The sequence below is a fragment of the Triturus cristatus genome, chromosome 4_1 (genome assembly GCF_964204655.1).
Source record: "Triturus cristatus chromosome 4_1, aTriCri1.1, whole genome shotgun sequence".
NCBI lineage: Eukaryota > Metazoa > Chordata > Amphibia > Caudata > Salamandridae > Triturus > Triturus cristatus.
In genome coordinates this window covers 79835812-79850423 of record NC_140585.1, presented here as the reverse complement: position 1 = coordinate 79850423, position 14612 = coordinate 79835812, and the positions used below count along the sequence as shown (strand labels likewise).

General features: G+C 48.8%; 1 protein-coding gene across 2 annotated transcripts in view; it reads right to left on the bottom strand.

Moving 5' to 3' along the window:
• LOC146839579 (calcium-binding protein 2-like) overlaps positions 1–14612 on the bottom strand; it is a 130031-nt gene that overhangs the window by 102582 nt on the left and 12837 nt on the right. For both annotated transcript variants that reach the window (XM_085651648.1, XM_085651647.1), the window contains exon 2: positions 12083–12113. In XM_085651648.1, the coding sequence (XP_085507774.1) occupies positions 12083–12113 (31 nt within the window). The remainder of the gene's footprint in view (positions 1–12082; positions 12114–14612) is intronic.

The following is a 14612-nucleotide window of genomic DNA, read 5'->3' as shown; positions in this document are numbered from 1 at the left end:
AATGGGGAAGTAGGTAGGAGTAGAGGTTGCGCAGCCAAGGGCACTTGGGTGTCTGGGTGCATGCAGGGTGCTTTTGAGCCGTCGGGCGCTCAATGGATTGCAATGGAGAAGCTCAAGAACGAACAAAGGATGCAAGCTCCAGGACGAAGATTCTTCCGGTGCGACCACCACTTCGAGAGGTAAGTTGGGTAGTTGGAGGATAGGTAGGTACCCAGGAGTAGGGCACAGGGGGCCGCAGGGCGCCAGGTGCAGGGGTGCCTTTTGGTGTCAGGAAATCTTACCCTCTGTTGATCGCGGTTGGGGGGGGGGGGTCCCTGGTTCTGAGGCTGCAGGCGTCGTCAGGAGCGTCGAGGTGGGTCCTTGGGTGCCGGATTCGGGGTCACAGTTGCCGGCGGGACGTCCTCGTGGTCTTGGTCCACTCCAGCACAGGCCAGGCTTGCCGGGTGCAGAGTGTGCAGAGTTTGCGGTTCCTGGCTGATGCCAGGGGTCAGTTACTTGCTTTGAGCAGAGCCACTGCTCGTGGGAGTCCCTGATGCTCAGAGTCACAAGGGAGCCAGGTCCTCCGGGGTTTGTGAGGTTGCTGGCAACGGGAGATGCCGGGATTTAGCAGGAGCAGGTTCGAGGGTCGACAGGCCGGTAGGGCTGGGGCCAAAGCAGTTGGTGTCTTCCTCTTGTTAGCAGCGGCACGGCAGGTCTTCTTTCTTCTCGATCTTCTTTGCTGTTTCTGAATCTGGATCTAAGGAAGGAAGGTTCAGGGTGCCCCTAAATACTAGATTTAGGGGCGTTACAGGTAGGTAAAGAACAGGGACCAATTGGTCCCTGCCCTGGGGTAGGTACACCCCCTATCCTGCCACTCTCCTGTGGGAGGGGGGCAGTAGCCTAATCCTGATTGGGCAGGGCTCCCCATCTTCAAGATGGCGAGAGCCCGGGGATGTGCTTCACCTCGCCTCCTCCACCTGAGGGGTGGGGTTGGCAGAGGTTGGCACACCCCCTTTCCTCACTTAGCTATCCCGCCGATCTTCCCACCAGAGAGGGGGTCAGAACCGGAGGGAGCCAGTTGCTGAGTACAGCAAGTGGCCTGGAGAAGCTCACAAAGGCGGCATACCTTTGAAGCTTCCCCTGCCCATCTTGGGGGAGGAGATCTAGCACCTCGCCCAGGATGTGCATTGTTGCAGGCCCAAGAGAGCGGATGGCTCTCTACCCAGGGGTCCAGCAACATGTCTGCTGTGTGGCAGCCTAGGCAGCCCCTCAGACAAGAAGTGGATTGTAATTTAGGTTCAGGGGGCATCTCTAAGATGCCCTCGGTCATGCATCTTACAGTAAATCCCAGACTGGCATCCGTGTGGGTTTACAGTGCTGAGAAGTTGGATACCAAATTTCTCAGTCTTCAGTGCAGCCATCATGGTGCTGTGGAGTTCGTGTTGATGACCTCCCAGCACCATATACTCTTAATGGCAGCACTGCACTTACAGTGCTCAGGAATGGACCTGGGTACTGTAGGGGCACAGGGCTCATGCATATGTGCCCACACCACTGGCATAGGTCACCCAGCTAGAGGGGTGACTGAGGTATGCCCTGGCAGTGTGTGTTGTGGCCATGGCACACAGGGGTGTGTGCCATGTTGACTCTTTGCTTTGTTCTGCACCAGGTCACTCAGCCTGCAAAGGCAGTGTGTGTGTGTCAGGGTACAGGGCCTCTAAGGGTGGCACAATAAGTTCTGCTGCCCTTAGAGACCTTCTCTGGTCATAAGGCCCTGGGTACCTAGGGTACCATCTACCAGGAGCTGACATGTGACGAGATGCCAATTGGGTTTTGGCTGTTAGGCAGTTTTTAGGGAAGGAACACAGGCTCTGGGCACCTGATTGGCAGGAGCCCAGGGCACAACAAGGAAAAGTGCATCAGTTATCAGGCAAAAAGTGGGGGGGGTTACTGCAACAGAGACCCACTTCCTTACACTGCGCTCCTGAAATATTAGGGTAGAAGGCCCTGGTGGGGTGATGAGGACTGGGACAGGCGCTGTTCTCACTGGGCAAGCTGGGGACCCCTCGCAAGGCCCATGGTCAGACTGGCCTATAGGACCATTTGGCAGTGCCAGATGGGCAGTCTGACAGGTGAGTGTGAGAGCTGGTTTTGTGGCTGTGTGTGGGCTGGTTTTGTGGCTCTGTGGGGGCTGGTTTTGAGGCTGTGTGTGGGCTGCTTTTGTGGCTGTGTGTGGACTGGTTTAGTGGCTGTGTGTGGACTGGTTTTGTGGCTCTGTGTGGGCTGCTTTTGTGGTTTTGCGTGGGCTGGTTTTGTGGCAGCATGTGGACTGGTTTTGTGGCTGTGTGTGGACTGGTTTTGTGGCTGTGTGTGGGCTGGGTTTGTGGCTCTGTATTGGCTGGTTTTGTGGCTCTGTGTGGGCTGGTTTTGTGGCTCTGTGTGGGCTGGTTTTGTGGCTCTGTATGGGCTGGTTTTGTGGCTCTGTATGGGTTGGTTTTGTGGCAGTGTGTGGGCTGGTTTTGTGGCTCTGTGTGGGCTGGTTTTTGGCTCTGTGTGGGCCGGTTTTGTGACTCTGTGTGGGCTGGTTTTGTGGCAGTGTATGGGCTGGTTTTGTGGCAGTGTGTGGGCTGGTTTTGTGGCTCTGTGTGGGCTGGTTTTGTGGCTCTGTGTGGGCTGGTTTTGTGGCTCTGTGTGGGCTGGTTTTGTGGCAGTGTGTGGGCTGGTTTTGTGGCTCTGTGTGGGCTGGTATTGTGGCTCTGTGTGGGTTGGTTTTGTGGCTGTGTGTTGGCTCTGTACACAATAACTAGGCGGCAGTAGCAAGCAGCTCTGGGCAAACTGTGAATGCTGTTATCTCATTGCATGCACCGTAGCTGGACCAATCGCACTTTGTGGAGAGAAGAGAAGGGATGTGTCACTTTTTATCTTTTTGATAGTGAATGAACACTGGGATTTCTCAAACCTTACCACACACGTTGCTCAAGCTCACATAGTGGGATTTCCTACCCCTCAGTGATCACCCAGACAGCATGTCTTAAAAAGTCTAGAGTTGCTTGATTACAAATGTGTTCCACTTTTGTTAATACCGGTTTCATAAATAGTGTCGCACTCCACCCTTGGCAAAGACCCTTGACAAGCCCTCGGCTGCTGTCCCTGGGCAGGGCTTCTGCTTGGGTCTGGGGTGTGTATTCAGAGACACATACATGGAGGGGAAGGGGTGGTTCTGGGGCAGAAAGAGGTGGCGTCTGTAGGGGGTGACTCAGGAGTAGAATCACTGACAGACACCCCTCAGTGTGTCAACACATATTTATTCTTTTCACAAACTCTTGCCTCCAAGAGATGTGTTCGTGAAGTTACTTCCATTGGTCACCACCAGACTTCCCTTTCAGACCCTGCGTCAGAGATCTTTGTGTTTCCGGCTCATCTCAGGGTAGGACACCGGTCCGGCCACTTCGGTGGTTAATGCTCTTGCAGCGGAGATCCATGCGGAACCTACGGTCACTCAGCTTAGAGGGTTAATGCACCTACTGTCGAGCATTGCATATCACGTGTAGGTCAATGTTTTGTTTTCTTTGTAAGACAGCTCTGTGTTTGTCACAGAGATTCTGCGTAACGTGCAAATCACACGCTGAAGTCCTGGTGGAACAGCTTAACCTCTTCAGTGCCCATGACGAGATAGTCTCGTCATGGAGCACGGTTGCGCTGTGCCCATGACGAGACTATCTCGTCATGAACCCCACCCACTAATGCAACGCCCTGCACAGGAGGGGGAAAGGGCGTGGCACTGAAGGGGTTAACAGCTTAGAGTTATGCAAATAACAACATGTCACCTGCCGTCCCTTGTTTTGAAACATGGGCATTATTAAGTTAATCCGCCAGTCTGCTAAGGCTGCTTAAGAGGGTTCACCTGTATTGTTATGGATAATATTTATTGAGCGCACAAATGCCCGAGGGCTTCTAGGCGCTGACATGCATCGGATATAAAGCACCCAAGGGGTCAGACGGATTGAGAAAAGCCAGGACTTGAGCAGTTTTCTAAAACGAGTAAGATTCGGTTGGTTCTCCAGCTCCAGAGGGAGTTTATTCTGCTATTTACATGTGGAATAAACTAACCCCCTCGCCTCTTGGTATGGAAGCTGTCTTCAATGCAGCCGAGCTCTCTCTGGGGGGCACCAGGTGATCGTGTTTCCTCAAATACTCGTGGTCTATCCCGTGAAGTGTTTTAAGTGCCGCGTGTTCTCATAGTTTTCAGATGAAGGAACCGGCAGAGGTAAGTTTATTTATCTGATCTGATCTCTAAATGAAAGATCAACGTCAAAGACCACTCCCAGGTTCTTCACTTTGGAGACCGGAGTGGGACGAGGGCCAAGAGACGGGGCCGCCAGGACGGGTTCTAAAATGAGGTATTTTCCAAATAGAAGGACTCCGCTTTCCCCGAGCCCAGCTTCGAACGCTTACATGTCATCCATCTGCCCTCGCCCACGCAACTGTTGAAGCGGTGGGACACGTCCTGCCCATTGCTAGGGCCGTTTCTACCATTAGGCAAGACTAGGCGGCCGCCTAGGGCGGCAAAATGGGGGGGGGGGGCGTCAAAAAACATGAGTTTGGGAATATCTAATGCCTTAAGTCTTCTAGCCTGGATGACAGGGGGAGCGAGTGATGGTAGTAAAAGGGAGGGGGCGGCATTTTTCAATTCTCACCTAGGGCGGCAAAACACCTAGAAACGGCCCTGCCCATTGCTAGAAATGGACACAATATTCTGAATGTCGTCAGCGTATCAAATTGTTGAAAAACCAAAGATTGAATCAATTTGGCTAATGGGGCTACACAAACATTAAAAAGTGTGGGGCTCAGTGACGACCCTGGTGGAACCCCGCAAGGTGTGAGAAGGGTTTTTATCTGAATTCCCCAAGAGAGAACGGCTGCTCTGGATTCATCAGGAAAGACTGGAGGAGATTCAATGCAGAGCCGCGTAACCCTATATTGGATAAACGCTCTAAAGGGAGCACACGACTCACGGTGTCGAAAGCTGCGGACAGATCTAAAGGAATGACGCAGCTCTCCCCAATTGGCCATCATGGACCTTATCTCCTCTGTGGCAGCAACCAGCGCCGTTCCAGCACTGTCATGTGTTCTAAACCATGTTGAGTTTCATCAAGAGTTTTGTTTTTATTGAAAAATTACGAAATGTTAGTATATGTGTTTTTCAAGACTTTTCGCTAGCATTGGCAGGTGAGAGATTGGGCAATAATTATTTTCCTCTACGGGGTAAAGAGATGATTTTTACTGTACAGTAATATATGTTCCCAAAAACAATTGTTTATATTGTGAATTCAGTTAATCGTAGCAGGTGTGTTACACTGTTAGAGATCCCCTTACACAGGTGTGTTACACTGAAAGATCCCCTTAAAAAGGTTTGTTACACTGTTAGAGACCCCCTTACACAGGTGCGTTACACTGAGAGATCCCCTTACACAGGTGCGTTACACTGTTAGAGATCCCCTTACACAGGTGCGTTACACTGTAAGAGACCCCCTTACACAGGTGTGTTACACTGAGAGATCCCCTTACACAGATGTGTTACACTGTTAGAGATCCCCTTAGGCACACCCCATAGATGGAGGGATGCGGGTGTGTTACTGTTAAAGGGCCCCTCAGGGAGAACCCGTCAATGAAGAGATGTGGGTGCGTTACACTGTTAGAGACCCCCTTACACAGGTGCGTTACACTGTTAGGGACCCCCTTACACATGTGTTACACTGTTAGAGACCCCCGTACACAGGTGCGTTACACTGTTAGGGACCCCATTACACAGGTGCCTTACACTGTTAGAGATCCCCTTACACAGGTGCGTTACACTGATAGGGATCCCCTTACACAGGTGCGTTACACTGTTAGGGATTCCCTTACACAGGTGTTATACACTGTTAGCGACCCCCTTACACAGGTGTGTTACACTGTTAGAGATCCCCTTACACAGGTGCGTTACACTGTTAGAGATCCCCTGACACAGGTGTGTTACACTGTTAGAGACCCCCTTACACATGTGTGTTACACTGTTAGAGACCCCCTTACACAGGTGCATTATACTCTTAGAGATCCCCTTACACAGGTGTGTTACACTGTTAGAGACCCCCTTACAAAGGTGTGTTACACTGTTAGAGACCTCCTTACACAGGTGCATTATACTGTTAGAGATCCCCTTACACAGGTGCTGTACACTGTTAGAGATCCCCTTACACAGGTGTGTTACACTGTTAGAGATCCCCTTACACAGGTGCTTTACACTGTTAGAGATCCCCTTACACAGGTGTGTTACACTGTTAGAGATCCCCTTACACAGGTGCGTTACACTGTTAGAGAGCCCCTTACACAGGTGCGTTACACTGTTAGAGATCCCCTTAACCAGGTGCGTTACACTGTTAGAGACCCCCTTACACAGGTGCGTTACACTGTGAGAGACCCCCTTACACAGGTGCGTTACACTGTTAGAGACCCCCTTACACAGGTGCGTTACACTGTGAGAGACCCCCTTACACAGGTGCGTTACACTGTTAGAGATCCCCATACACAGGTGCGTTACACTGTTAGATACACCCTTACACAGGTGCGTTACACTGTTAGGGACCCCCTTACACAGGTGGGTTACACTGTTACATACCCCCTTACACAGGTGCGTTACACTGTTAGATACCCCCTTACACAAGTGCGTTACACTGTTAGAGACCCCCTTACACAGGTGCGTTACACTGTGAGAGACCCCCTTACACAGCTGCGTTACACTGTGAGAGACCCCTTACACAGGTGCGTTACTCTGTTAGGGAGCCCCTTACACAGGTGTGTTACACTGTTAGAGATCCCCTTACACAGGTGTGTTACACTGAGAGATCCCCTTACACAGGTGCGTTACACTGTTAGAGATCCCCTTACACAGCTGCGTTACACTGTTAGAGATCCCCTTACACAGGTGTGTTACACAGAGTGATCCCCTTACACAGATGCATTGCACTGTTAGAGACCCCCTTACACAGGTGCGTTACACTGTGAGAGACCCCCTTACACAGGTGCGTTACACTGTTAGAGACCCCCTTACACAGGTGGGTTACACTGTTAGATACCCCCTAACACAGGTGCGTTACACTGTTAGATACCCCCTTACACAGGTGCGTTACACTGTTAGAGACCCCCTTACACAGGTGCGTTACACTGTGAGAGACCCCCTTACACAGCTGCGTTACACTGTGAGAGACCCCCTTCCACAGCTGCGTTACACTGTGAGAGACCCCCTTACACAGGTGCGTTACACTGTTAGATACCCCCTTACACAGGTGCGTTACACTGTTAGAGATCCCTTTACACAGGTGCGTTACACTGTTAGAGAGCCCCATACACAGGTGTGTTACACTGTTAGAGACCCCCTTACACAGGTGCGTTACACTGTTACAGATCCCCTTACACAGGTGCATTACACTGTTAGAGAGCCCCATACACAGGTGTGTTACACTGTTAGAGACCCCCTTACACAGGTGCGTTACACTGTTACGCTGCTCAAATATTCGAGGCCACTGCTAGATGCTATATCTCCTTCAGTCAGTCTAGATGTGGAAGCATTCTTCTTAAAAACAGAGAATTAAGACTAGGCTATTTGCCAATCTTTAGGCCCGGTTCTCTGTGGTTCTTCTCACTCCTGGCTTGGTCGCTGCGTATCTGGCCCGTCTGCAAGCGCTGGGACACGCCGTTGCTGGGGTAGCCATGCGCTATATAAGCTACCCTAACATAACATAACAACGTAACTTACACAGCTGCGTTACACTGTTAGAGATCCCCTTACACAGGTGTGTTACGCTGTTAGAGATCCCCTTACACAGGTGTGTTACACTGTTAGAGACCCCCTTGCACAGGTGTGTTACGCTGTTAGAGATCCCCTTACACAGGTGTGTTACGCTGTTAGAGATCCCCTTACACAGGTGCGTTACACTGTTAGAAATCCCCTTACACAGGTGTGTTACACTGTTAGAGAGCCCCTTACACAGGTGTGTTACACTGTTAGAGATCCCTTTACACAGGTGCGTTACACTGTTAGAGATCCTGTTACACAGGTGCGTTACACTGTTAGAGACCCCCTTACACAGGTGTGTTACGCTGTTAGAGATCCCCTTACACAGGTGTGTTACACTGTTAGAGATCACCTTACACAGGTGTGTTACGCTGTTAGAGATCCCCTTACACAGGTGTGTTACACTGTTAGAGATCCCCTTACACAGGTGTGTTACACTGTTAGAGACCCCCTTACACAGGTGTGTTACACTGTTAGAGATCCCCTTACACAGGTGTGTTACGCTGTTAGAGATCCCCTTACACAGGTGCTTTACACTATTAGAGATCCCCTTACACAGGTGTGTTACGCTGTTAGAGATCCCCTCAGGCAGACGCCATTGACAAGAAGGCTTCAAGCAGTGGGCTGCGCTCCACGGGGGGTCGAAGGCTGTATTCCTGGTGGGGGCCCAAAGGCCTCTGCGAGTACCTGTAGTTAAACATGGCCTGGAAGCAGGGCCTTGTTTATTTGCCACAGTTCCAGGCTGTCTCCATTTACAAGGAGCACTGGAAGCGCACATAGACGGGTGGGACTGCAATCCCGCGCGCCTTCGGACAGTGAGTGCAGTGACGCAGTCAGAGACGCTGTGGCTAAAAAGAACAACATAAACAAGTATTTTGTTATATTTTTACTTTCTTAGAAAATAACGCCCAGGCCTAAAATGAAAAATAAATGCAAGTTAAACTATGGGAAATGTTCTCCTTCGCGTTATGGAACCTCAGATGGTTAATGAGCCACAGAATTGAATCCTAGCTGGGGCAGCGGGGAATCGTGACGTGTCTATTTGTAGTGCTACGAGGTACCAGCTTGTGAAAGAAAGCACTTTGAATATGTAAGTCCTTATTTTAATAGGCTGCTGCAAAATAATGTAGGGTTTACGATAAAACGAGTGCTTTCAAGATATATATTTAAGTAGTATGTAATCAAACCGTACCTAATTCAAGCATTTCTATGAGTGTCCATTAAAAGGACGCACTCCAGAACTCAGCTGATAACACGGTTACATTGCCCCTCAAAAAGGATAAACATTTATCCCATGAAGCTTCAAGTGACTCCATCTATAGAAGCCTGTTCTGGCTCTTAAGCAGACTTTATTCTTGGAGGCTAACTAATTGCACACTTTTTTATTTCTTTCAGGAGTGGGCATCCTAGTGAGGAGATGTTTTTCCTCTTTAGCTCTCCTTCCTTTGCATTAACTGTTTAGGGATTTTCTTATTTTTTTTAAAGTAAGAGTACTGTTTTGGTAAAATATAAAAGTGGCCCTTCGTCCCTATGGACTCCGCCCACTCAGACCTCCGTTTACATGCACATGTCCTTTCAGGCGAGACAAGAAGCTGGCAGGGAGGAGGCTAGCTGTGTTGCACCTAGATGTAGAGCCCTGATCCCACGGACCCCTGGGGCTTCTGAGTAATGGCCCCGGAGAAAAGAGAAAGGAGGGCAATCAATGGATAGTGTCAAAGAGCGGGCCCAGAATAGGCAAGAAACAGGGCCCAAGCAACAGGGAGGTGGGATGTGCAGCTATTCTTTTACGCAAAAGGGCAGAACGCCTGTTTTGGGTCCTAGGCCTAGGAGTGATGGCCCTGTGGAGTGGGCAGAGGAGACAACCTGCTTGGCAGGGCTGTAGGTATCATTGGTGCTGAAGAGGGGATGGCACTGGGACCCAGCGGGGTGACAGGCCAAGGGCGCACGAGCTGTTCAAGTGTTGCTTTGGGTCTTACAGAAATGGACCAAGGAAGAGGAAAGCTGCAAAGAGGGGGCACCATATGGGAGCTCTAATGGATGTAGGGTTTTTAAAGAGGAAGCATGGTGCTCTGGCTGATATGCAGAGTGTGTGTGTGGTGTTGAGAGTGAGGACAGTGCCACCAGGTCGGGGGAAATACCCAGTAACCCCCGTAATTGTGTGAGTTGTGAAACTAACACCAGAAATGTGAACAAAGTCCCGGGCACACGTTATGAGGATGTCATACTGGTAGAAATGTCTCGTATAGTCACAATTCTAGTGGTCGACACCAGAGTAGTCTTTCAAAAGTATTTATTTAAGCAACAACAAAAAGAAACAACCAGCCGACACGTGTTTCGTCACACAAGGGAATTATCCTGTGACTCTTCAGGGCTGTGAGTCAGTATTTAAATGGACGTGAAATCACGCAGCCAACAAAAGGATAAGAACCGGCTGTAGTGATACAGTGGAAGGTGTGGGGGCCTCTTAGGTGGAGGCACAAGGGCGAGTAAAACCTCAGTAGAGCTCGCTGAGCATGAAATATAGACTATTGGAGAAGCAAAATTGGTTGAAGACTGGACTTGAGGGGGTGACTTGAAGCCTGGCGAGCAAAAGAATCTAGAAGAGATGTTGGTTGGTAAAAGGCGGATGTGCCGTGGGACGTGTCAATAGAACGTGTATAAAAAAGATAATTGGAAGTCCAGTGTCTTAAACGTGCGGGAGGCGGGTACGCCGGCCAACTCCACTTTGCGCGAAGCGGGACGTCTGACACTGGGTCTCATCCACATCCTATGGATTGGTGAATCTAGTTAAGTTACATCCTTAGAACCCAGACTCTCCCCACACAAATCCTCTACACACTCCCTGAATTGATGTGCGTGGCTCTGCCGCACTGCTAGAGACCTCCGGCAACAGAAGTGCTTGGACTGCTGTGTGCGCAGGGGCGTAGTTGTTCAATAAGATTGAGAGGGGCCCTTGAGCTTCAGATTTTCCAACAATCACGCTGTCATATAATGTTAAAATACATTATGCAATAAGCAGGGTGCATGAGAGGGGCTTAAGGGGTAGTGGAAAGGGAGAGGTGTGTGGATTGGTAGGAATACAAAGTGAGGGAAAACATAATTTTTTGTAAAATAACTGAAGTGTTGTAGGACTTTCAAAACAGAGAGTGTGTGTATGAGTTTTTGTCTGTGTGTATGTTAAAATTGCTGGTAAAATCTGACAGACACCTCACCATACCCGACTGAAAACCCCTGCACCCAAATATTTATCACAAGAAACACCCCAAACTCCACCCCTTGAAGCTTCGCCCTTGTGTATACGCTTGTGTTGCACTGTTAATGCTCCCCTCAGGCAGAGCCATGCATCCTGCATGTTACACACTCTAACAGGCCTTCGGTCACCCGAACAAAAGGCTGCATTTAATTCCTGAAAATTAAAGTTTTGTATCACTTCTCAGTCGTTTTTCTCTCTTAAACGTCTATCTTTTTGAACGACGCTCTGATCTCTGCGTTGTGTACTGGCCACGCGTGTATATGATCATCCTGGGCCACAATAACAGCATAATTCAGTGATCCGGCAGTCAATCTAATTATAAAGCTGCCTCATAATCCACTTATAATGCTTGACACTTCTACACTCACATAAGACAAAACTGCTATGGGTCATGTCCATCACCCAGTAGCCTGCCACCCCACAGCAATCAACCACCCATCACCAGCTGAACCACCATGGAATTACTGACGAGATCAAGCACGTGCCACTGGGCAATGGAGGAATTTGTTTTAGCCTAGGACTGCAGGTCCCAACGAGCCACAGACTATGACCACTTCTTGACATCTCACATTAACAATCAGAAATGGGACGGTCTCAACAAAGCCCATCCCAACAAACCTCTCCACCATTTCTACCTCCAACCTATGCACAGGACCATAAACATTAAACAAAATATCTTCGACTAGACAACCCAGCTTCTTGAAAACTACAACCTGGGGGCCTCTCCCCCACACTTCTTCATATGTCACATTGCTAAGCGCTGTGCCCCATAACACACTAATCACACGTCAGTACTCATCATGCATGACATGGAAACACATAGGACCAAAACAAAGACAACACACTTCCAAACACGCATTGTACACAGTGTAGTGTGCTACCCATGTAGGCAAGTGCTTCATCACCACACATAGGGGCAGTACGCACTATATGAATGTTTCAGTGCCATACAATACCATATAACTCATTTCCAAGGGTCAGGGTAAAGGGTGAAAGTTCAAGTGCCAGAGACTTACCGTCCATCTCTTCTGGGGCCAACTCCCGCTCCTACAGCAGCAGAAAGGAAATGACAGAGAGAAGGTGGGCTTTATTCAGAGTATAAAGGATTATGGCACACTCCTAGAGGGGGACAAATCGACAACTGGGAAAGGAGCGTGGACTGGGGAAAACACAAAGGGGTGTGGAGGAAGAAGCATGACACACCAAACGAGTGACATCTCTGTGTACCATTTGTAGGCTAGCAGCATCATTCTGACCCTGGTGGTCAGCTTGCCATGCCGCCAGGTCAACAGAGGCCAGGGCGGAGCTTCCCTCTGCGGAAGGACTGCCGGCCGCAATCATGGGTCTCCTGTACCTTACAGGCCTCTATGCCTTCCGAACAACCAGCAGTGTGGTGGTTGTTCTTATGAAAAGATGCTTGCTGCACCTGCTGAGCAGGCTATTTTGTTTTTCAAGAATAAACTTCCAAAGTCGGAGTCTGCTCTTCCAAAACAGACCATCACTGGCCATGACCACAGAGAGTTTTCCCTCTGCACATGGGGTCTATTGAGTAATATCCCTGTCCGGACTGCCATGTTTGCAAGGTGGTCTTGGCAGGGAACTAAATACAACCACAAATTCCTGCTCACCTGTATTCCTTCTAGACGGAGTTCATCACATATATATAAGCTTGCCCCATTCACTCAATTCAATTAAATTTCTTTCATTTCTCATAATTTATTTGATCAAACTGTGAAAATGCACCATAAATCCGTCATTATATACAACTTCTCATCAAATATTACAATGGATCTCTCACTCCTTATATATATATATATATATATATACACAATAGAAAGGGAATTTTGTTGTATTTAGTTTTCCTCTCCCTTTCCCTTACCTTAACTTTGTATTTGGGGGTGCTCTCTGTGGTTTTGTTCCAGTCTTGGTAGGGAAATCTGTCGGCCCACCCTAAATAAGGTGAGGAAACCATCACTGTGACCTGACAGCCCGCGGCAGACACGCAGTCAGGTCAGAGGGTTCCGACAGAAACCCAGTTGGCTCTCAGCCTCTAAATGGGCTGGCAGATCTGCAAGTTTGGTGGATTCAAACACCACTGACTCATGGTGGGGCGTTGCTCTGCCAAGCTGCCAATGACCCGACAGGTCTGAATACTGTGTTCAGATCTATGCAACAATCCAGCAGGTCTGAATACTGTGTTCAGATCTATGCAATCACCTGATAGGTCTGAATACTGTGTTCAGTTCTATCCAACGACCCAACAGGTCTGAATACTGTGGTCAGTTCTATACAACAGGTCTAAATACTGTGGTCAGTTCTATACAACGACCCAACAGGTCTGAATACTGTGGTCAGTTCTATACTACGACCCGACAGTTCTGAATACTGTGGTCAGTTCCATACAACGACCCAACAGGTCTAAATACTGTGGTCAGTTCTATACAACAGGTCTAAATACTGTGGTCAGTTCTATACAACGACCCAACAGGTCTGAATACTGTGGTCAGTTCTATACTACGAACCGACAGTTCTGAATACTGTGGTCAGTTCTATACTACGACCAAACAGGTCTGAATACTGTGGTCAGTTCTATACAACGACCCAACAGGTCTGAATACTGTGGTCAGTTCTATACAATGACGCAACAGGTCTGAATACTGTGGTCACTTCTATACAATGATCCAACAGGTCTGAATACTGTGGTCAGTTCTATACAACAACCCAGCAGGTCTGAATATTGTGGTCAGTTCTATTCAAAGACCCGACAGGTCTGAATACTGTGGTCAGTTCCATACAACGTCCCATCAGGTCTGAATACTGTGGTCAGTTCCATACAATCACCTGAGATGTCTGAATACTGTGTTGAGTTCTATGCAGTGATCAGACAGGTCTGAATACTGTGGTGAGTTCTATGCAAAAACGCGACAGGTCTGAATACTGTGGTCAGTTCTATACAACAGCCCAACAGGTCTGAATACTGTGGTCAGTTCTATACAATGACCCGACAGGCCTAAATACTGTGGTCAGTTCTAGACAATGACCCAACAGGACTGAATACTGTGGTCAGCTCTATACAATCACTCAACATGTCTGAATACTGTGGTCAGTTCTATGCAATGACGCAACAGGTCTAAATACTGTGGTCAGTTCTATACAGTACCCCGACAGGTCTGAATATTGTGGTCAGTTCTATACAACAACCCAACAGGTCTGAATACTGTGGTCAGTTCTATACAACAGCCCAACAGGTCTGAATACTGTGGTCAGTTCTATACAATGACCCGACAGGCCTAAATACTGTGGTCAGTTCTAGACAATGACCCAACAGGACTGAATACTGTGGTCAGCTCTATACAATCACTCAACAGGTCTGAATACTGTGGTCAGTTCTATGCAATGACGCAACAGGTCTAAATACTGTGGTCAGTTCTATACAGTACCCCGACAGGTCTGAATATTGTGGTCAGTTCTATACAACAACCCAACAGGTCTGAATACTGTGGTCAGTTCTATACAACAGCCCAACAGGTCTGAATACTATGGTCA